A 16,188-nucleotide genomic window follows, 5' to 3' on the forward strand; every position below is an offset into this window, starting at 1 on the left:
CTGGAAGAGCACAGCAATTCAGGCAGCATCCGAGGACAGGCAAAATCGACGTTTTGGGCAAAAGCCCTTCATCAGGAATAAATTCCTGATGAAGGGCTTTTGCCCAAAACGTCGATTTTGCCTGTCCTCGGATGCTGCCTGAATTGCTGTGCTCTTCCAGCACCACTGATCCAGAATATGGATAGGCTGACTAGGGGGGAGGCCATATTGGATTTGGTGCTCAGCAACAAGCCAGGCCAGGTGTCAGATCTCTCGGTGAAAGAGCATTTCGGTGACAACTGCCTCACCGTTACCATAGCCACAGAGAGGGATCAGAACAGACAGTATGGGAAGATATGTAATTGGGAGAAGGGAAACTATACCGGTATTACTCAGGAGCTGTGGAGTATAAATGGGAAACAATTGTTCTACAGGAAATGCACAACAGAAATGTGGAGCCTGTTTAAGGAGCACTTGTTGTGAGTGTTGGATAACTTTGTCCCACTGAGACAGGAAAGGAATGGTAAGGTGAAAGAGCCTTGGAAGACAAGAGAAGACGAGCTTCTCATCAAGAGGAAGAAGAAAGCTTACTTAAGGTTAAAGAAGCAAGGCTCTGGCACAGCTTTAGAGGATTACAGGATAGCTAGGAAAGAACTCAAAATGGACTGAGAGAGCTAGGAGGGGGTAGAGAAAAGCCTTGGTGGGAAGGATTAGGGAAAACCGAAAGGCATTCTATACATTCATGAGGAATAAGAGAATGATCAGAGAAAGGGTAGGGCTGATTAGGGAGAGTGGAGGGAACGTGTGCCTGAAGAGGTAGGGGAGGCCCTAAATGAGTTTTTTTGCTTCAGTATTAACTAGAGAGAGGGACCTCATTGATAGTGAGAACATCGTGGATCAGGTTAATAGGCTTGAACAGATTGATGTTAAGAAAGCGGATGTGCAGGAAATTCTGGGAAGTATTAAGATAGATTAGTCCCCAGATATATCCAAGGTTACTACGGGAAGCGAGGAATGAGATTTCTGCACCTCTGGCGATGACCTTTGCATCCTCACTCTCCCCAGGAGTAATACCAGATGATTGGAGGGAGGCAAATGTTGCTCCTCTGTTCAAGAAAGGGAATAGGGAAATCCCTAGGAATTACAGACCAGTCAGTCTTACATCTGTGGATGGCAAGGTATTGGAAAGGATTCTGAGAGATAGGATTTGTGACCATTTGGACAAACAGTTTGATTAAAGATAATCGACGTAGCTTTGTGAGGGGCAGGTCATGCCTCACAAGCCTTATTGAGTTTTTTGAGGAGATGATGAGACACATTGACCAAGTTTGAGGAGTGGATGTACTGTGTATGGATTTTCAGTTAAGCATTTGATAAGGCCCCCCACGGTAAGCTCATTCAGAAAGTTGGAGATCTGGGATACAGGAGAGTTTGGCTGTCTGGATACAGAATTAGCTGGCTGAAAGGACACAGCGAGTGGTAGTGGATGGAAAGCATTCCCCCTGGAAGTTGGTGACCAGTGGTGTCCCACAGGGATTTGTTCATGGGCCACTGTTCTTTGTAATTTTTATAAATGACTTGGATGAAGAAGTGGAAGATTGGGTTAGTACGTTTGCCAATGACACAAAGGTCGGTGGTGTTGTAGAGTGTTGAGGGCTATTGCAGGCTGCAACAAGACATTAACAGGATGCAGCGCTGGGCTGAGAAGTGGCAGCTGGAATTCAACCTGGAGAAATGTGAAGTGATTCATTTTGGAATGTCAAATTTGAATGCAGATTACTGGGTTAAAGGCAGTGTGGAGGAACAGAGGGATCTTGGGGTCCATGTCCATAGATCCCTCAAAGTTGCCACCCCAGTTGATAGGGTCTTTACAAAGCCATATGGTGTGCTGGCTTTCATTAACAGGGGGATTGAGTTTAAGAGCCACAAGGTTTTGCTGCAGCTCTAGAAAACCCTGGTTAGTCCACATTTGGATCATTGTGTCCAGTTCTGGTTCCTTCATTACTGGAAGGATGTTGATGCTTTAGAGAGGGTGCAGAGGAGATTTACCAGGATTCTGCCAGGACCGGAGGGTATGTCTTATGAAGAGAGCTTGAGTGAGCTAAGGCTTTTCACACTGGAGAGAAGGAGGAAGAGAGGTGACTTAATAGAGATGTACAAGGTAATGAGAGGCATAGATAGAGGAGATAGCCAGAGACTTTTCCCCAGGGCAGAAATGGCTGCCACAAGGGGTCAAAACTTTAAGGTGATTGGAGGAAGGTATATAGGAGATGTCAGAGGTAGGTTCTTTACCCAGAGAGTGGTGGGTGCGCGCAATGCACTGCCATTAGTGGTAGTAGAACCAGAGACATTAGGCGCATTTAAATGACTCTTAGCACATGGACGGCAGTAAATTGAGAGGTGTGCAGGTTAGACTGATATTAGATTAAGATAAATGCTCGGCACAATATCGTGGGCCAAAGGGCCTGTACTATTCTATGTTCTATGTTTAATGTCATCTGCATCAAAGTCATTAAAGTTATTTAAGCTTTATTGGCCCAAGTCATTTTCCAGAAAGTATTTTCAGCCTGGCTGGTTCATTTTGAAGAGACTGACAGAACTGACTTCCTCTCCACCAACTAGGAGAAAGTGAGGACTGCAGATGCTGGAGATCAGAGCTGAAAATGTGTTGCTGGAAAAGCGCAGCAGGTCAGGCAGCATCCAAGGAGCAGGAGAATCGCCCTTCTTCAGAAACATCTCATGCCTGAAACGTCGATTCTCCTGCTCCTTGGATGCTGCCTGACCTGCTGCGCTTTTCCAGCGACACATTTTTCAGCTCCTCTCCACCAACACCTCCATTTTCAATTTTCATCTTCCACAGCTTCAGTCTTCCATATATCAGTAACCTCCAAGAGCCCTTTGATGCTACAATGGTTCAGTGATGGACTTGAACTGGCACTGACTGAGCTTTTTCAGTCTGCAGTTTATGAGAATCCATACTGGAAGAAGACTCTATACTCTCTGTCCTCCTTCCTTTCAGGAAAAGTATCCTGTTCATGGCAGGACCCTGAGCAGCATCGATGTGCAGAGAAATCTTGGGGTTCAAGTCCATAGTTCCCTGAAATTGGCCACGCAAGTAGATAGGGTGGTAAAGAAGGCATGCTTGCCATTATTGGCATTGAGTACAAGAGTCAGGATGGCATGTTGCTTCTTCATAAGACTTTTGTTAGGCCACACTTAGAGTATTGCATTCAATTCTGGTCAACACATTACAGGAAGGATGTGGAGGTTTTGGGGAGGGCACAGAAGACATTTACCAGGATGTTGTCTTGATTAGGGGGCACGAACAATAAGGAGAGGCTAGAAAAACTCAGGTTGTTTTCTCTGGAGTGGCAGAGACTGAGAGGAGATTTGATAGAAGTCTTATGAGATGCATAGAAGCTGTTGACAGAATCTTTTTCCTTGAGTTAAAATCTCTAAAGCTAGGGAGCATGCATTTAAGGTGAGAGGGAGGGATGTGAGTGGCAGGAGTCTGGGATGTGCTGCCAGGGGTGGTGGTGGAGACAGATACAATAGGGGTGTTTAAGGGACTTTTAGATAAGCACATGAATATGCAAGGAATGGAGGGATATGGACCAAGGACAGGCAGCAGGGATTAATTTAAATTGGCATCATGTTCGGTATAACATTGTGGGCTGAAGGGCCCGTTCCTGTACTGTGCTGTTCCATGTTCATCCCTGGTCTCAATCGCTCCACAGGTTTTAGTGCGTAGCCATTTTAGGTGAGTGGCTGTCTTGGTGTCCTTGAGATTGGCTGTCGCTATGTCATATGACAAACTGGTTCACAGCCAGGCTGAGTGCGATAGTGGCTGCTCAATGACTGTTACAGGAACAGGAACTGGGTGGTTTTGAAGTGTAGGTGATGACACTGTAAGTACTGATGATCTAAGTACGGAGCTTTTCAGAACGGCAATCAGATAGACTGCAGGAGACAGGTTGCTTCTCATTACCAGCCGTAAATGAGGCGTCGACAGAAAATCTTCCAATGGACTGTGCCCAAATCACTTGGAGCGTAGAAGGAATGTCGCTCCGTCGCAACTTGAATCTCCTGTTCCCTGGATGCTGCCTGACCTGCTGTGCTGTTCCAGCAATAAAGTTTCAAGTGTAGGTGATGACACTGTAAGTACTGATGATCTAAGTACGGAGCTTTTCAGAACAGCAATCAGATAGACTGCAGGAGACAGGTTGCTTCTCATTACCAGCAGTAAATGAGGCGTCGACAGAAAATCTTCCAATGGACTGTGCCCAAATCACTTGGAGCGTAGAAGGAATGTCGCTCCGTCGCAACTTCCACAGGATCTGAGAACAATCCAAACAGACAATTCAGCCACTCAAGCCTGTTCCATCATTCTATCAAGCTTTGGCTAGTCTGTGCCTCAACTTTAGATTAGAGTGGCACTGGAATAGCACAGCTCTCCACTCTGCAGGCACCCTGCCTCTATTCCTGATGAAGTGCTTTTGCCTTAAATGTCGATTTTCCTGCTCCTCGGATGCTGCCTGACCTGCTGTGCTTTTCCAGCACCACTCTAACCTAGACTCTGGTTTCCAGCATCTGCAGTCCTTGTTTTTACCTATGCCTCAACTTTATTGGCTGACCTTCCACCAACAAATATCTATCCATCCCAAGCCCAGGAGTTCCAATCGACTCAATGTTTGTAGCCTTCGGGGTTGAGAGTTCCAGATTACACATTGTGTGACATACTGTTTTCTGGTTTCGACCTGAATAGACCAGTTCTAATTGGGTTTATCAAGCCTTGTCCTAGACTCCCTCCATTTCAGAGTGTTTTAGGTGGGTAAGGGAAACAGAGAAGTAATCATTTCCACTGGATGGGGAGTCCATAACAAATGATTTTAAATTTGGTTAGCCTCCAAAGTGATATGATAACTCTGAAAATTCTGAGCTGTTGAAAAGCATTAGGTTAGCTAAGTTCCCAGAGTCTGGTGGGATTTATCCCAGGATACTGAAGGAGGAAAGGGGGAAGATTGCTGGGGATTTTTGTATTGTCTTTGTATCCAGAGAAATAGCAGAAACAGTTTAATCTGAACAAGTGCGAGGTGATGTGTTTTGGCAGGTCAAATGCAAGAAGAAAGTAGAGAATTAATGGTAGGACCCTTAGGAGCATTGATGTATTGAGGGATCTTAGGGTGCAAGTCCATAGCTCCTTGAAAGTGGCAACACAAGTGGTTAAGGTGGTAAAGAAGGCTTATGGCATGCTTGCCTTCATTGGTCAGGGCACTGACCATATAAATTGGTAAGTCAGGTTGCAGCTGTATCAAACTTCAGCTGATCCACATTTGAGGGATTGTGTGCACTTCTGGTCACCACACTGCAGGAAGTAGGTGGAGGCTTTGGAGAGGGTGCAAAAGAGGTTCAGCTGAATGTTGCCTAGATTGGACTATATTCACTAGAACGAGAGGTTGGATAAACCTGGATTGTTTTCGCTAGAGCGTTGGAGGCTGATGGGCAACCAGATAGAAGCAGATAAAATTTTGAGAGGTATTATTAGGGTGGATAGTCAGAGTCTTTTTCCTAGGGGAAAATGTCAAATACATAGATTTAAGGTGAGATGGGTAAAGCTTAAAAGAGATGTGCAAGGAATGTTTTTTACACAGAGAGTGGTAGGTGCTAGAACATGCTGCCAGGGAAGATGGTAGACACAGATATGATAGCAACATTTAAGAGGCTTTTAGACTGAGACATGAATGGACAAAGGATAGAGGTTTATGGACCACATGCAGGCAGATGGGATTAGTTTCAAATGGCATCTTGGTTAGCACAGAAACGGTGGGCTGAAGGGCTTATTTCTGTGCTGTACTGTTCAATGTTCTATGAGGAGTGGAAATGTATATTTTGGGGAATACAATTCACAACTTTATGACTCTGGATTTATTTTTAATTACAGGTTTTGGAAAGTACATCCGCGTTTTCAAATTGAATTATAGCTCCATTCTGAAAGTCCTGCTGATGGATTTGGAACACAGTGGCAGTGTTCAGGCTGCAGTGATCAGTCAGGATGGGAGCACACTGATCACAGGCTCCAACGATGAGACCATTCGGGTAAGCTGGGATTGTCACCACAGAGACCGGCTGCGTGGTTTTCATCTCATAAAGCCTTCTACAAATCAACATTGTCCTTTCTGCACTCCAGCCCCATGGATCCACAACCTTGCTACTTCAGAGTAGCCACAAGTTATCAGGGGCTGGAGTGAATGTCGCATTGTGAATCAGATCAGCTATGAACCAGTTTAATGGTGGAGCAGATTTGAGGGGCTGAATGGCCTACTCCTGGACCTAATTTGTATGTTCGAAGCCTCCCTGTCTACTTTCAAACAGTCCTCAATTTCCTCAAAGGCAACTAGGATTAGACGGTAGCAATGCCCATGTCCCAATAAGAGGATGATGATTATAAAACAGTGCTCAGATTTAGCAAGGGTCAGAGTGTTTCAACCTGCTGCTCAGGAGAGAGACCATCAGGGCAGGACATATACACTTAATGGTAGGGTCCTGAGGCATCTTGTCAAAGAGATCTTGGGGTGCAGGTTCATGGTTGCTTGAAGATGCAGTCACAGGTAGACAGGTGAGTGAAGAAGGCATTTGGTATGCTTGCCTTTATTGGTCAGTCCATTGCGTATAGCAGTTGGGAGATTGGTTAGGCTGCTTTTGGAATACTGCATCCCTGCTATAGGAATGAGGTTATTACCTGGAAAGCATGCAGAACATGATGTGGCCAGGGTTGGGAGTGTTTGAGCTATAGAGAGAGGCCAAATGTGCTGGGGCTATTTTCCCTGGAACATCGGAGGCTGAAGGGTGACTTTATAGAGGTTTATAAAATCAGGAAGGGCATAGATAGGATAAATAGCCAAAGTCTTTTTCCCAGGGTAGGGGAGTCCAAAGTGAGAGGTCAGAGGTTTGGGTTAGAGGAGAAAGATTGAAAATGGGATCTAAGGTGTAACTTTCGCATGCAGAAGGTGGTGCATGTTTAGAACGAGCTGCCAGAGGAAGTGGTGGAAGCAAGTACAATTACAACATTCAAAAGGCATCTGGATGGGTACATGAATAGGAAGGGTTCAGAGGGATATGGACTAAATGCTGGCAAATGGGACTGGATTAATTTCAGATATCAGGTCGGCACGGGTGGGTTGGACCGAAGGATCTGTTTCCATTCTGTATATCTCTATGACTCTATAACACATCCTTGCTCATATCTCTTGCACTCAGACACTAAATGCCCCACAGTTGACTGGGTGTAAGACTTGTATCCAGGTCTCTACCCAAACTTGGAAGGAGCTAATAAGGCAACTAAAACTGGTCACCACATTCCAGCTGTGGCCTGAACCGTACCTGGTATGGTTTTAGCAAGACCTCCCTATGATTACACTCCCTTCCTCTTGAACTGGAGCCTATCTCTACTTCACAGCTTTGCTGATTATTGCCATGTATAGAACAGTGTGGTTGGGCTGGTTATCTGAGCCATTGGTTCACCATAAAAGAATTGTCCACTTTGCTTCTGTCTATCCTCCCTTTCCAGGTCTGGAGTTTATTGGACAAAGGAAAGCTGGTGGACTCCATGGAGGGTATGGGAGTCCCCATCAATTTGCTGTCTCTGTCCGGCAATACCTTGATATCGGCATCCCGCAGTGCCTACTATCTCAAAATCTGGAGCCTCGCTTACAATCGCCAGCACAAAACCATTGCTCCTTTCCATAACCGCACGGCAATTGCTGGCATTTCAGAAGATGGGAAGTTTGTGTGCTTCCCCAAATCTGGGGATTTGGAGAAAACAGTCATCTGGAATCCTGAAGAAGGTGAGGCCTCAGCTTATTCTGGTCTTTTGTGAATAGAACTTGCTTTTTAGAAGCAAAAGAAGGGAGCCCTTCACTGGCCCCCTCCACCCATGTGGTCTGCTGTTTACTCAGATGCCCCCCCGCTGGCAGCTGGTGGTATGTGCCACCTCTAGAAGTATCTGTGCAATGGCTATTTGAGGTCATTCTCTGCCACCAATCTTCCATTGTCTTGGGCTTGTCTGGTGAAAAGTGTTAAAGATACATCATCATAAAGTACCCACAGAAGAGGTACTGTTCTGAGGTAGCAATGAGGTTTGCTACATGATAGCAATAAGTACAACTACATTAGGACAGGTATAATAATTAGGGAGTTGGTACATCTGCTGCCTGCGAAAGTGAGAGTAAACCCTTGTCTCCACCAGACACGGCATGGAAGACTGGGTGGAGCCAAGGTAACATGAACATTAACCCCTTCAGAACTAGTGCCTTATACAACACACAGATTTCAGTAGATTGACTTCCTCTGTAGACCCAACAGTAATAAGTGATTCCTCTTGGTCTGTCTCAATCTATCTACAAACTTTCTTACTGACGATGAAAACTCAGCAGGTCTGGCATCATCTGTGGAGAGAGGAACAGAATTAACATTTCTTCACTGAGTGAGTCGGATTGATCTCGAAACATGATTTCTGCGTCTCCTCCTTAGTCCAGTTGTGTCTTGATTTGACTGCTTAGTCTTTAGAGTTGCAGCTGGAAGATCATTTGCAATTACATCTCTTCCTACTTAGGTCCAGCTACCTCAGGCATCCTCTGAGGATGGATCCTCAGTTCCCTCCTGTTTCTCACCCACAGTCCACACCAGTATCACCCCAAACCTGTCGGTTCCACATCCAAGTTAATAACACCCAGCTTTACCTCACAGCCACTGCTGTTGACCCCTCCACCGCCTAATCACAGAGTCATATAACACGGAAACTCATCCATGCTGACCAGGTTTCCTAAAACTAGTCCCATCTGGCCCATACTCAACTTTTCTTATTCACATAGTTGTCCAAATGTCTTTTAAATGTCGCAATGGTGCCCACTTCTACAACTTTCTCTGGCAGCTTGTTCCATATAAACACCACCCTATGTGTGAAAAGGTTTTTTTAGATTAGATTACTTACAGTGTGGAAACAGGCCCTTCGGCCCAACAAGTCCACACCGCCCCGCTGAAGCCCAAACCACCCATACCCCTACATTTACCCCTTACCTAACACTACGGGCAATTTAGCATGGCCAATTCACCTGAGCTGCACATCTTTGGACTGTGGGAGGAAACCGGAGCATCCGGAGGAAACCCACGCAGGAACCCGGGTCTCTGGCGCTGTGAGGCAGCAGTGCTAACCACTGTGCCACCGTGCCGCTCAAGCCCCTTTTAATTTTTCCCCCTCTCACCTTAAACCTTTGCCCTCGGGTTTTGGATTCCCATATCCTGGGGATAGGACCTTGGCTATTCACCTTTTCTATCCCCCTCATGATTTTATAAGATCACCCCTCGGCCTCCTTCACTGCAGGGAAGGAGATCCCAGTCTATCTAGCTACTCCTTATACGGGTAGTTCTCCTATATCGGTGCAGTTGCATTCCACCAAAACCACGCTGAATAGAAAATCACTTCATATTAATAATGGACCCTATGGGTTAGAAACAGACCAGCGAAAGATATCACTCACAATCACTCAAAAATCACCCAATAGTCTAACACAGAATATAGCATAGCCTGACTGAAGGTATAAATCATACTTATCAACAAAACAAAAGTAAATTTAACACAGTACATTTAAAAAATATTGTTAAAGCAGGGTCAGAGATAAGGTAAACTCCCTCATTCCTGTTAAGTGAGCTATATCACATATTCTCTCCTCATGCTCAAAATGCTTTATAATATCGAGCATCTCTTCCAGTGTTATAGCCTTCCTTCTGCAATCACCACCCACATTTTTATCATCAGGACCTTGCCTGCTAACATTCTTGTCACTATGTCCCTCCATCTTTTCAAAAGAAGGGATAATCTAGGAGTAGTCTACCTTTCACAGAAAGCTGCTCTCTGTACAATAGCCCCTCACAGAAATCTGCTCTCTGTACAGTGTCCCCTCACAGAAAGCTGCTCTCTGTACAGTGCCCCCTCACAGAAAGCTGCTCTCTGTACAATAGCCCCTCACAGAAATCTGCTCTCTGTACAGTGTCCCCTCACAGAAATCTGCTCTCTGTACAGTGCCCCCTCACAGAAAGCTGCTCTCTGTACAATAGCCCCTCACAGAAAGCTGCTCTCTGTACAGTGTCCCCTCACAGAAAGTTGCTCTCTGTACAGTGTCCCCTCACAGAAAGCTGCTCTCTGTACAGTGCCCCCTCACAGAAAGCTGCTCTCTGTACAGTGCCCCCTCACAGAAAGCTGCTCTCTGTACAGTGTCCCCTCACAGAAAGCTGCTCTCTGTACAGTGCCCCCTCACAGAAAGCTGCTCTCTGTATAGTGCCCCCTCACAGAAAGCTGCTCTCTGTACAGTGCCCCCTCACAGAAAGCTGCTCTCTGTACAGTGCCCCCTCACAGAAAGCTGGTCCCTATACAGTATCCCTCACAGAAAGCTGGTCTGATGGCAGCTGACATCAGCACATTGCCAGAATAGTGCCCCCTCACAGAAAGCTGCTCTCTGTACAGTGTCCCCTCACAGAAAGCTGGTCCCTGTACAGTGTCCCCTCACAGAAAGCTGGTCTGATGGCAGCTGACATCAGCACATTGCCAGAATGGCCCCAAGACCAGAGCTGACTTCGCTGCATTCACAGCACGGTGCAGAGACTCCAGCGTGGACATTGGTGCATGAGCGGAACGCAGCATGCGAACCGGTCCCCGCTGGAATTGTACTATTGCCAACAGAGGTAAACATTCTCGAAACTGCCGTTCCTGAATTCCTCAGCAACGTTACAAGCAAATCGCATTGCCGCAACTTGCTTTATCCAAGTACTACCTGTAATTCAAACCTTCCAGTCTTGGTAACATCCTTGTCAATCTTTTTTGCACCCTTTCCAGTTTAATAACATTTTTCCTGTAGCAGGATAACCAGAATTGATGAAGATGCATCCAGCCTCAAAAGGTTAGCTTTCTCTCTCTCCATGGATGCTCTCTGAGCAGCTGTGATCTCCAGCATTTGTTGTTTTCAGACCTGAACTGTATGCAATATTCTAAAAGTGGCCACACCGATGACTTATACATGACATCTCAACTCTAATACTCAATGCTCTGACCGATGAAGGCAAGTGGATCAAACACCGTCTTCACCACCCTGTCTATCTGCGACACCAGTTTCAAGGAACTATGTGCCTGCAGCTCTAAGTCTGTCTCTTTGATGACACTCCCCAGGGGCCCTACCTCGATATTTTTCAGGATGCTTATCATCCAGTGCTTCATGAGCAGAAGGTTCCTTCAATTAAATATTGGGGGAAGGCTGCAACTATTGCCTTCAGTCACCATTGCATACTCCACGCTGGGAACCAGGCAGTCAGTGAAATGATCAATTAACAGTAACACGTCGGGGTGGATGCATTGCTGGCTTTAAACAGATGAGAGCAATATGGCAAACATTCCAGCCAGGAGAAACACAAAGTCAAACAAAGCCTCTCACCCAGCTTTTACCAAGCAAGCTTATAATACAAAAACAGTGATTTTGAAGGGGAGACATTTCACACAGTAATATGGTAGAGTTAGAGTAATGGGGGAGGCAAAGGAGAAACGAAGGGGTAGAGATAGGGAGGGGCATTACCAGTGGATTGTTATAGAAAGTGATGGGTGGATTGTTACAGTGGGTGATGGGGGATGGTTATAGAGAGTGATCTGTGGGTTGTTGTACAGAGTGATGGGTGGATTGTTATAGAGAGTGATAGGAGAATTGTTGTAGAGAGTAATGGTGGATTGTCACAGAGGGTGACCTGTGGGTTGTTATGGATAGTGATGTGTGGATTGGTGTAGAGTGTGATGGATGGATTGTTCTAGAAAGTGATCTGTGTGTTGTTATATAGAGTAATAGGAGGATTGTTGTAGACAGTGATGGGGTATTGATATACACAGTGATGGGTGGATTATTATAGAGGGTGGTGGGGGGATTGTTATACACAATGTAAGATTAACTGCAAGTTGCTGTGCAGTTTGGGAAGTCAGCCTATAAACCCTGGATGTTCAACAACCGTGGATTAATTCAGAGTTTTCCCACTGCAGGTGTGACTCTCCGTACAATCGACACTGGCAATGAAATCTGCAGGCTTGCTGTCGTCCAGCTGAAGAGGTTACTGCTCTGTGGCCTGAGATCTGGGGCCCTGCTGGCTTTCTGCATGGAGACATGGCAGGAGCTGATGTGCTGTCAGCCCCCAGGGCCAGGGGAAACAGTCCAATGTCTCGCCGTTAGCAGAAGCGAGGAGCAGTTGGCAACAGCGTACATTAGTTGTGTCATGGTGCGTGCACTACACAGTGCGGAGTGCGACCCCCTACTGGGCGATACCCTGGCCACTTTCCCCACTCTGCCACGCTTTGTATTGACCAGTATGGCCGTCATGTCAGACTGCAGTGTACTGCTAGGCATGGACACTGGGGAGCTCCACCTCTACACTGGGAACTCACTGCCCACTGTCCTGGAGCCTCACGACAGCAGAGTAACCTGCTTGGAGATCAGTCACAAGGAAGAGTACGCCTTCAGTGGGTGTCAGGGGCCAGTCCAGAGAATATGGAATCTCCAAAAGCAGCGGTGGGACTGTGAGTTTTCCTACAAGGTAAGACTTAACCGACCCCTGACCATATTGAATCACCGCCTCTCACAGTGCAGAGAGAGGCCATTCGGCCCGTTATGTTGGGTCTTGAATTTGAAATGGGTTCTTAATCCCATTCCTCCCGCCCTCTCCCCAGCTCCTCCCTCTACCTCACGTGTCTGTCAATGCAGTCCTCCAATCAGACGCTGCATTCCAGATCTCTGCAGAAACAGCGAAGCGGCCTGCATTTACATAGCGCCGCTCCCAAAGCAGGCTTGGACGGCTGTTGAGGTGGCCATCTTTGTTGTAATGCAGGCCATTTGCACACAGCCAAATCCCACAGAGAGCAACCTGACGATGATGTTTTTGTGCCGGCAGCTGAGGGGGATCGTGGGGAGAACTCCCTGTCGGTGATTTGCGCCCGACGGAGTTTCTTTCATCCATCCGAGCAGGGTGATGGGTAACATGTGGAGAAGTGATTTTACACAGTGAGAGAGAGAGATTTTAGGAATTGAAAAGTACCAGAGGGAGTGTGATGAAGGAAAATACAATTGTGACTGTCAAACAGACCATAAGATGTCGGCGCAGAATGAAGTCATTCAGCCCAACGAATCTGCTCCACCATTCAAACATGGCCGAAATGTTACTCAATCCCATTCCCCTGCCTTCTCCCTGTAACTCCTGATCCCCTTACTAATCAAGAACCTCCTCTGTCTTAAATACACTCAATGACTTCGCTCCACAGTCCTCTATTATTAACCATCTATGAAATTCCCCTCGTCTCAGTTCTAAAGGGTGGTCACTTCACTGTGACGTTGTGCCCTCAGATCCTAGCCTCGCCTGGTCGTAGAAACAGCTTCTCCATGTCCATTCTATCCAGGCAGCTCAGTACTCTGTCAGTTTTAATCAGATTCCCCCATCATCCTTCCAAACTTCATCGAGCACAGACCCAGAGACCTGAACCGATCCTCACATGACAAGGATCATTTCTGTAAACCCCCTCCAAGGTCAGCATTTCCTTCTTTAGATTCAGGGCTCAAAACTGCTCAAAATATTCCAAATGCGGTCTGACCAGAGCCTTATACAGCCTCAGTAGTCCAGCTCTGCTCTTGTATTCTAGCCCTCTCTAAATGAATGTCAACGCTGCATTTGCCTTCCTAACTGCCAACAAAACCTGTGTATTAATCATAAAAGAATCTGAACTAGGACTCCCAAGCCCCTTTGTGCTTCAGATTTCTGAAGTCTTTCCCCATTTAGAAATAATCTACACCTCTGTCCTGCCTAACAGACTGGATATTGGTCATTTTTAAGAGAGTTGATACTGCTCTAAGAGCCTATGCAGTTTCAATCAGTGCAACTCTCTTGTCTGTGTTATACTGGGAGGGTCACTGGATTATAATGTTATCATGATGTGAACTTGAACCCTGGTGTTCCTGGATGCTCACAATGAGATGTGGTGGAAACTTATATTAGCATCTACAGGGAGGCAGGCTTTGGGGTCAAGTTGATACCAAGACAAAGGGGTGGGGGTTGGGAGAAAGACCCTTTGACTGAGGATCTGGTGGAGCTCCTATTGGAACCAGGCAGGGAGCAGCACTCTGAGAAGTTGCATTCCATCTCCAAAGCTAGACGGTTTGGTGCCAGGATAAACCTTGGGTATCCTTTGTGGGTGGCGTGGCCAGATCTTTTGTATCTTTGAGAACTGTAGACTCACTTGTGAAAGGACTTCTTCCCTCTCAATTCCTGACAGCACACAGACCTCTGATAGAGCTAACACTTAGGAAGGGCACTGGGGAGGTTAGAGGTCAGAGTGCTTGGAGCTACGTCCTGATTGGTCTGTCCGACACTTGTGAAATGTCTTCACTGCAGGAAGCAATTGCCCTCATGCTGACCATTTGCTCTTCTCGTCCAATCAGGGCTTGTTCTTTCAGGGGGTCAAGTGTGCAGCTTTCTCACTGGATGATCGTGTCATCTACACCGGCTCGCGGGATCGAACCATCAAAGCATGGGACCTTCGCAACGGTTTGTGTCATTCATTTTGGCCAAATGGGCCAGTTTTCGAAAGACTCCTGGCAAAGCATGGAGCAATGATCATGAAAGGGCCCCCTCATGACTATCATAGGATCATTGCCCACCCCACAGGTGCCCCCCACCCCCCAGCGTGGGTTTTGATCCCTCCTTTCCGGTGCAGTACAGAGACTCCGCTCCCAACTCACCAATAATCCTCCTGTGTCCCAGTTGCTGGTGTTCAGATCGAGGACTGAGTCGTCAATAAAGAGGGCTGGGTCCTCAAACTTGGGAAAGCAGCAAAGAGCTGGACAAGAGATTACAAAGGGATCTTGATCAATTGGGTCAATGGGCTGAGGAGTGGCAGAGGGAGTTAAGTTTGTATATATGCAAGGTACTGCATTTTGGTAAAATTGAACAATAGCAGGATGTGTACAATTCAAAGTGTTAAGAACAGAGAAACCCAGGGGTTTAGGGATGTAATTCTTTGAAATTTGCGCCACAGGTAGTTAATAGTGTTACAACAACGTTTCACACACTTGCCTTCATTGCTCAGACCTTTGAGTGTAGGAGTTGGGAGGGTCTGTTGAGGTTGGACAGAACATTGGTGAGGCTTCTTTGGGAGTACAGTGTGCAGTTCTGGTCACTCTGTTATTAAAGTGGAGAGGGTTCAGGAAAGAGTTACCAGGATGTTGCCAGGAATGAAGGGTTTGAGATATAAAAGTAGACTGGAAAGGCTGGGACATTTTCAAGCTGGGGGGGGGGGTATGTTTTTAAGATGAGAGGAGAAAGATTTAAAAAGGACATGAGAGGCAACTTTTTCACGCACAGTGCTTCGTGTGTGGAATGAACTTCCAGAGGAAGTGGTGGATGCAGGTACAGTTACAATGTTTGAAAGACATTTAGACAGACACATGGATAGGAAAGGTTTACAGGGATATGGGCGAAACACAGGCCAGTAAGACCAGTTTAGTTTGGGATTATGGCAGGCATGGACTGGTTGGAGTGAAGGGACTGTTTCTGTGTTACGAGGGAATTGGCCCCCACTCTTGGATCTTCCCATATCATTAACCCCACTGCCCAATCTCCCCAACCTGCTCTTGCACAAAGACTCTTTGAATGTCTACTTGACTAGGCCCAAATTATCTTATGTCACTGCTAGATTCCACCCCCCCCCCCCCCCACCCCACTCTGATAGACCGTTGCTTGGCTTACTGAAGATGGTAATACTGTTCGGGCAAACATTTCCCCACAGACAGCTCCCATATGTCCATTCTCACCTGTAATCCCAGTTACTTCAAGCATCGCCAGAATCCAGCCCTTTTGTTCCTGTTTGAATGGAGGCTGCAGTGAAGGAGATAGGGGAGGGGAATGGGTTATAGGTATAACTAGGAGAGGGGAACATGGCGGGGGGATGTGAGGGGAGTGGTAGAGTTAGAGGGGAGAGGGAAGGATAAAGGGAGTGAGATGTGGAGATATAGTGAGCAGAGTGGAGGGAGTGAGGGTTAGATGGGATTTGAGGACATGGAGTAATAACTGGGATACAGGGATCAATGATGGAGATGGGGGGGGGAACAATGGAGGGAATAGAGAGAAGGTCAGTGGAGG

At 46.6% G+C, this 16,188-nt stretch overlaps 1 protein-coding gene across 1 annotated transcript in view; it reads left to right on the top strand.

Moving 5' to 3' along the window:
* nwd1 (NACHT and WD repeat domain containing 1) overlaps positions 1 to 16,188 on the top strand; it is a 61,277-nt gene that overhangs the window by 43,038 nt on the left and 2,051 nt on the right. The window contains exons 16-19 of the mRNA XM_043708862.1: positions 5,921 to 6,075; positions 7,547 to 7,823; positions 12,050 to 12,597; positions 14,490 to 14,595. Of these exons, the coding sequence (XP_043564797.1) occupies positions 5,921 to 6,075; positions 7,547 to 7,823; positions 12,050 to 12,597; positions 14,490 to 14,595 (1,086 nt within the window). The remainder of the gene's footprint in view (positions 1 to 5,920; positions 6,076 to 7,546; positions 7,824 to 12,049; positions 12,598 to 14,489; positions 14,596 to 16,188) is intronic.

The sequence above is a fragment of the Chiloscyllium plagiosum genome, chromosome 19, assembly GCF_004010195.1.
Source record: "Chiloscyllium plagiosum isolate BGI_BamShark_2017 chromosome 19, ASM401019v2, whole genome shotgun sequence".
Classification (NCBI taxonomy): domain Eukaryota; kingdom Metazoa; phylum Chordata; class Chondrichthyes; order Orectolobiformes; family Hemiscylliidae; genus Chiloscyllium; species Chiloscyllium plagiosum.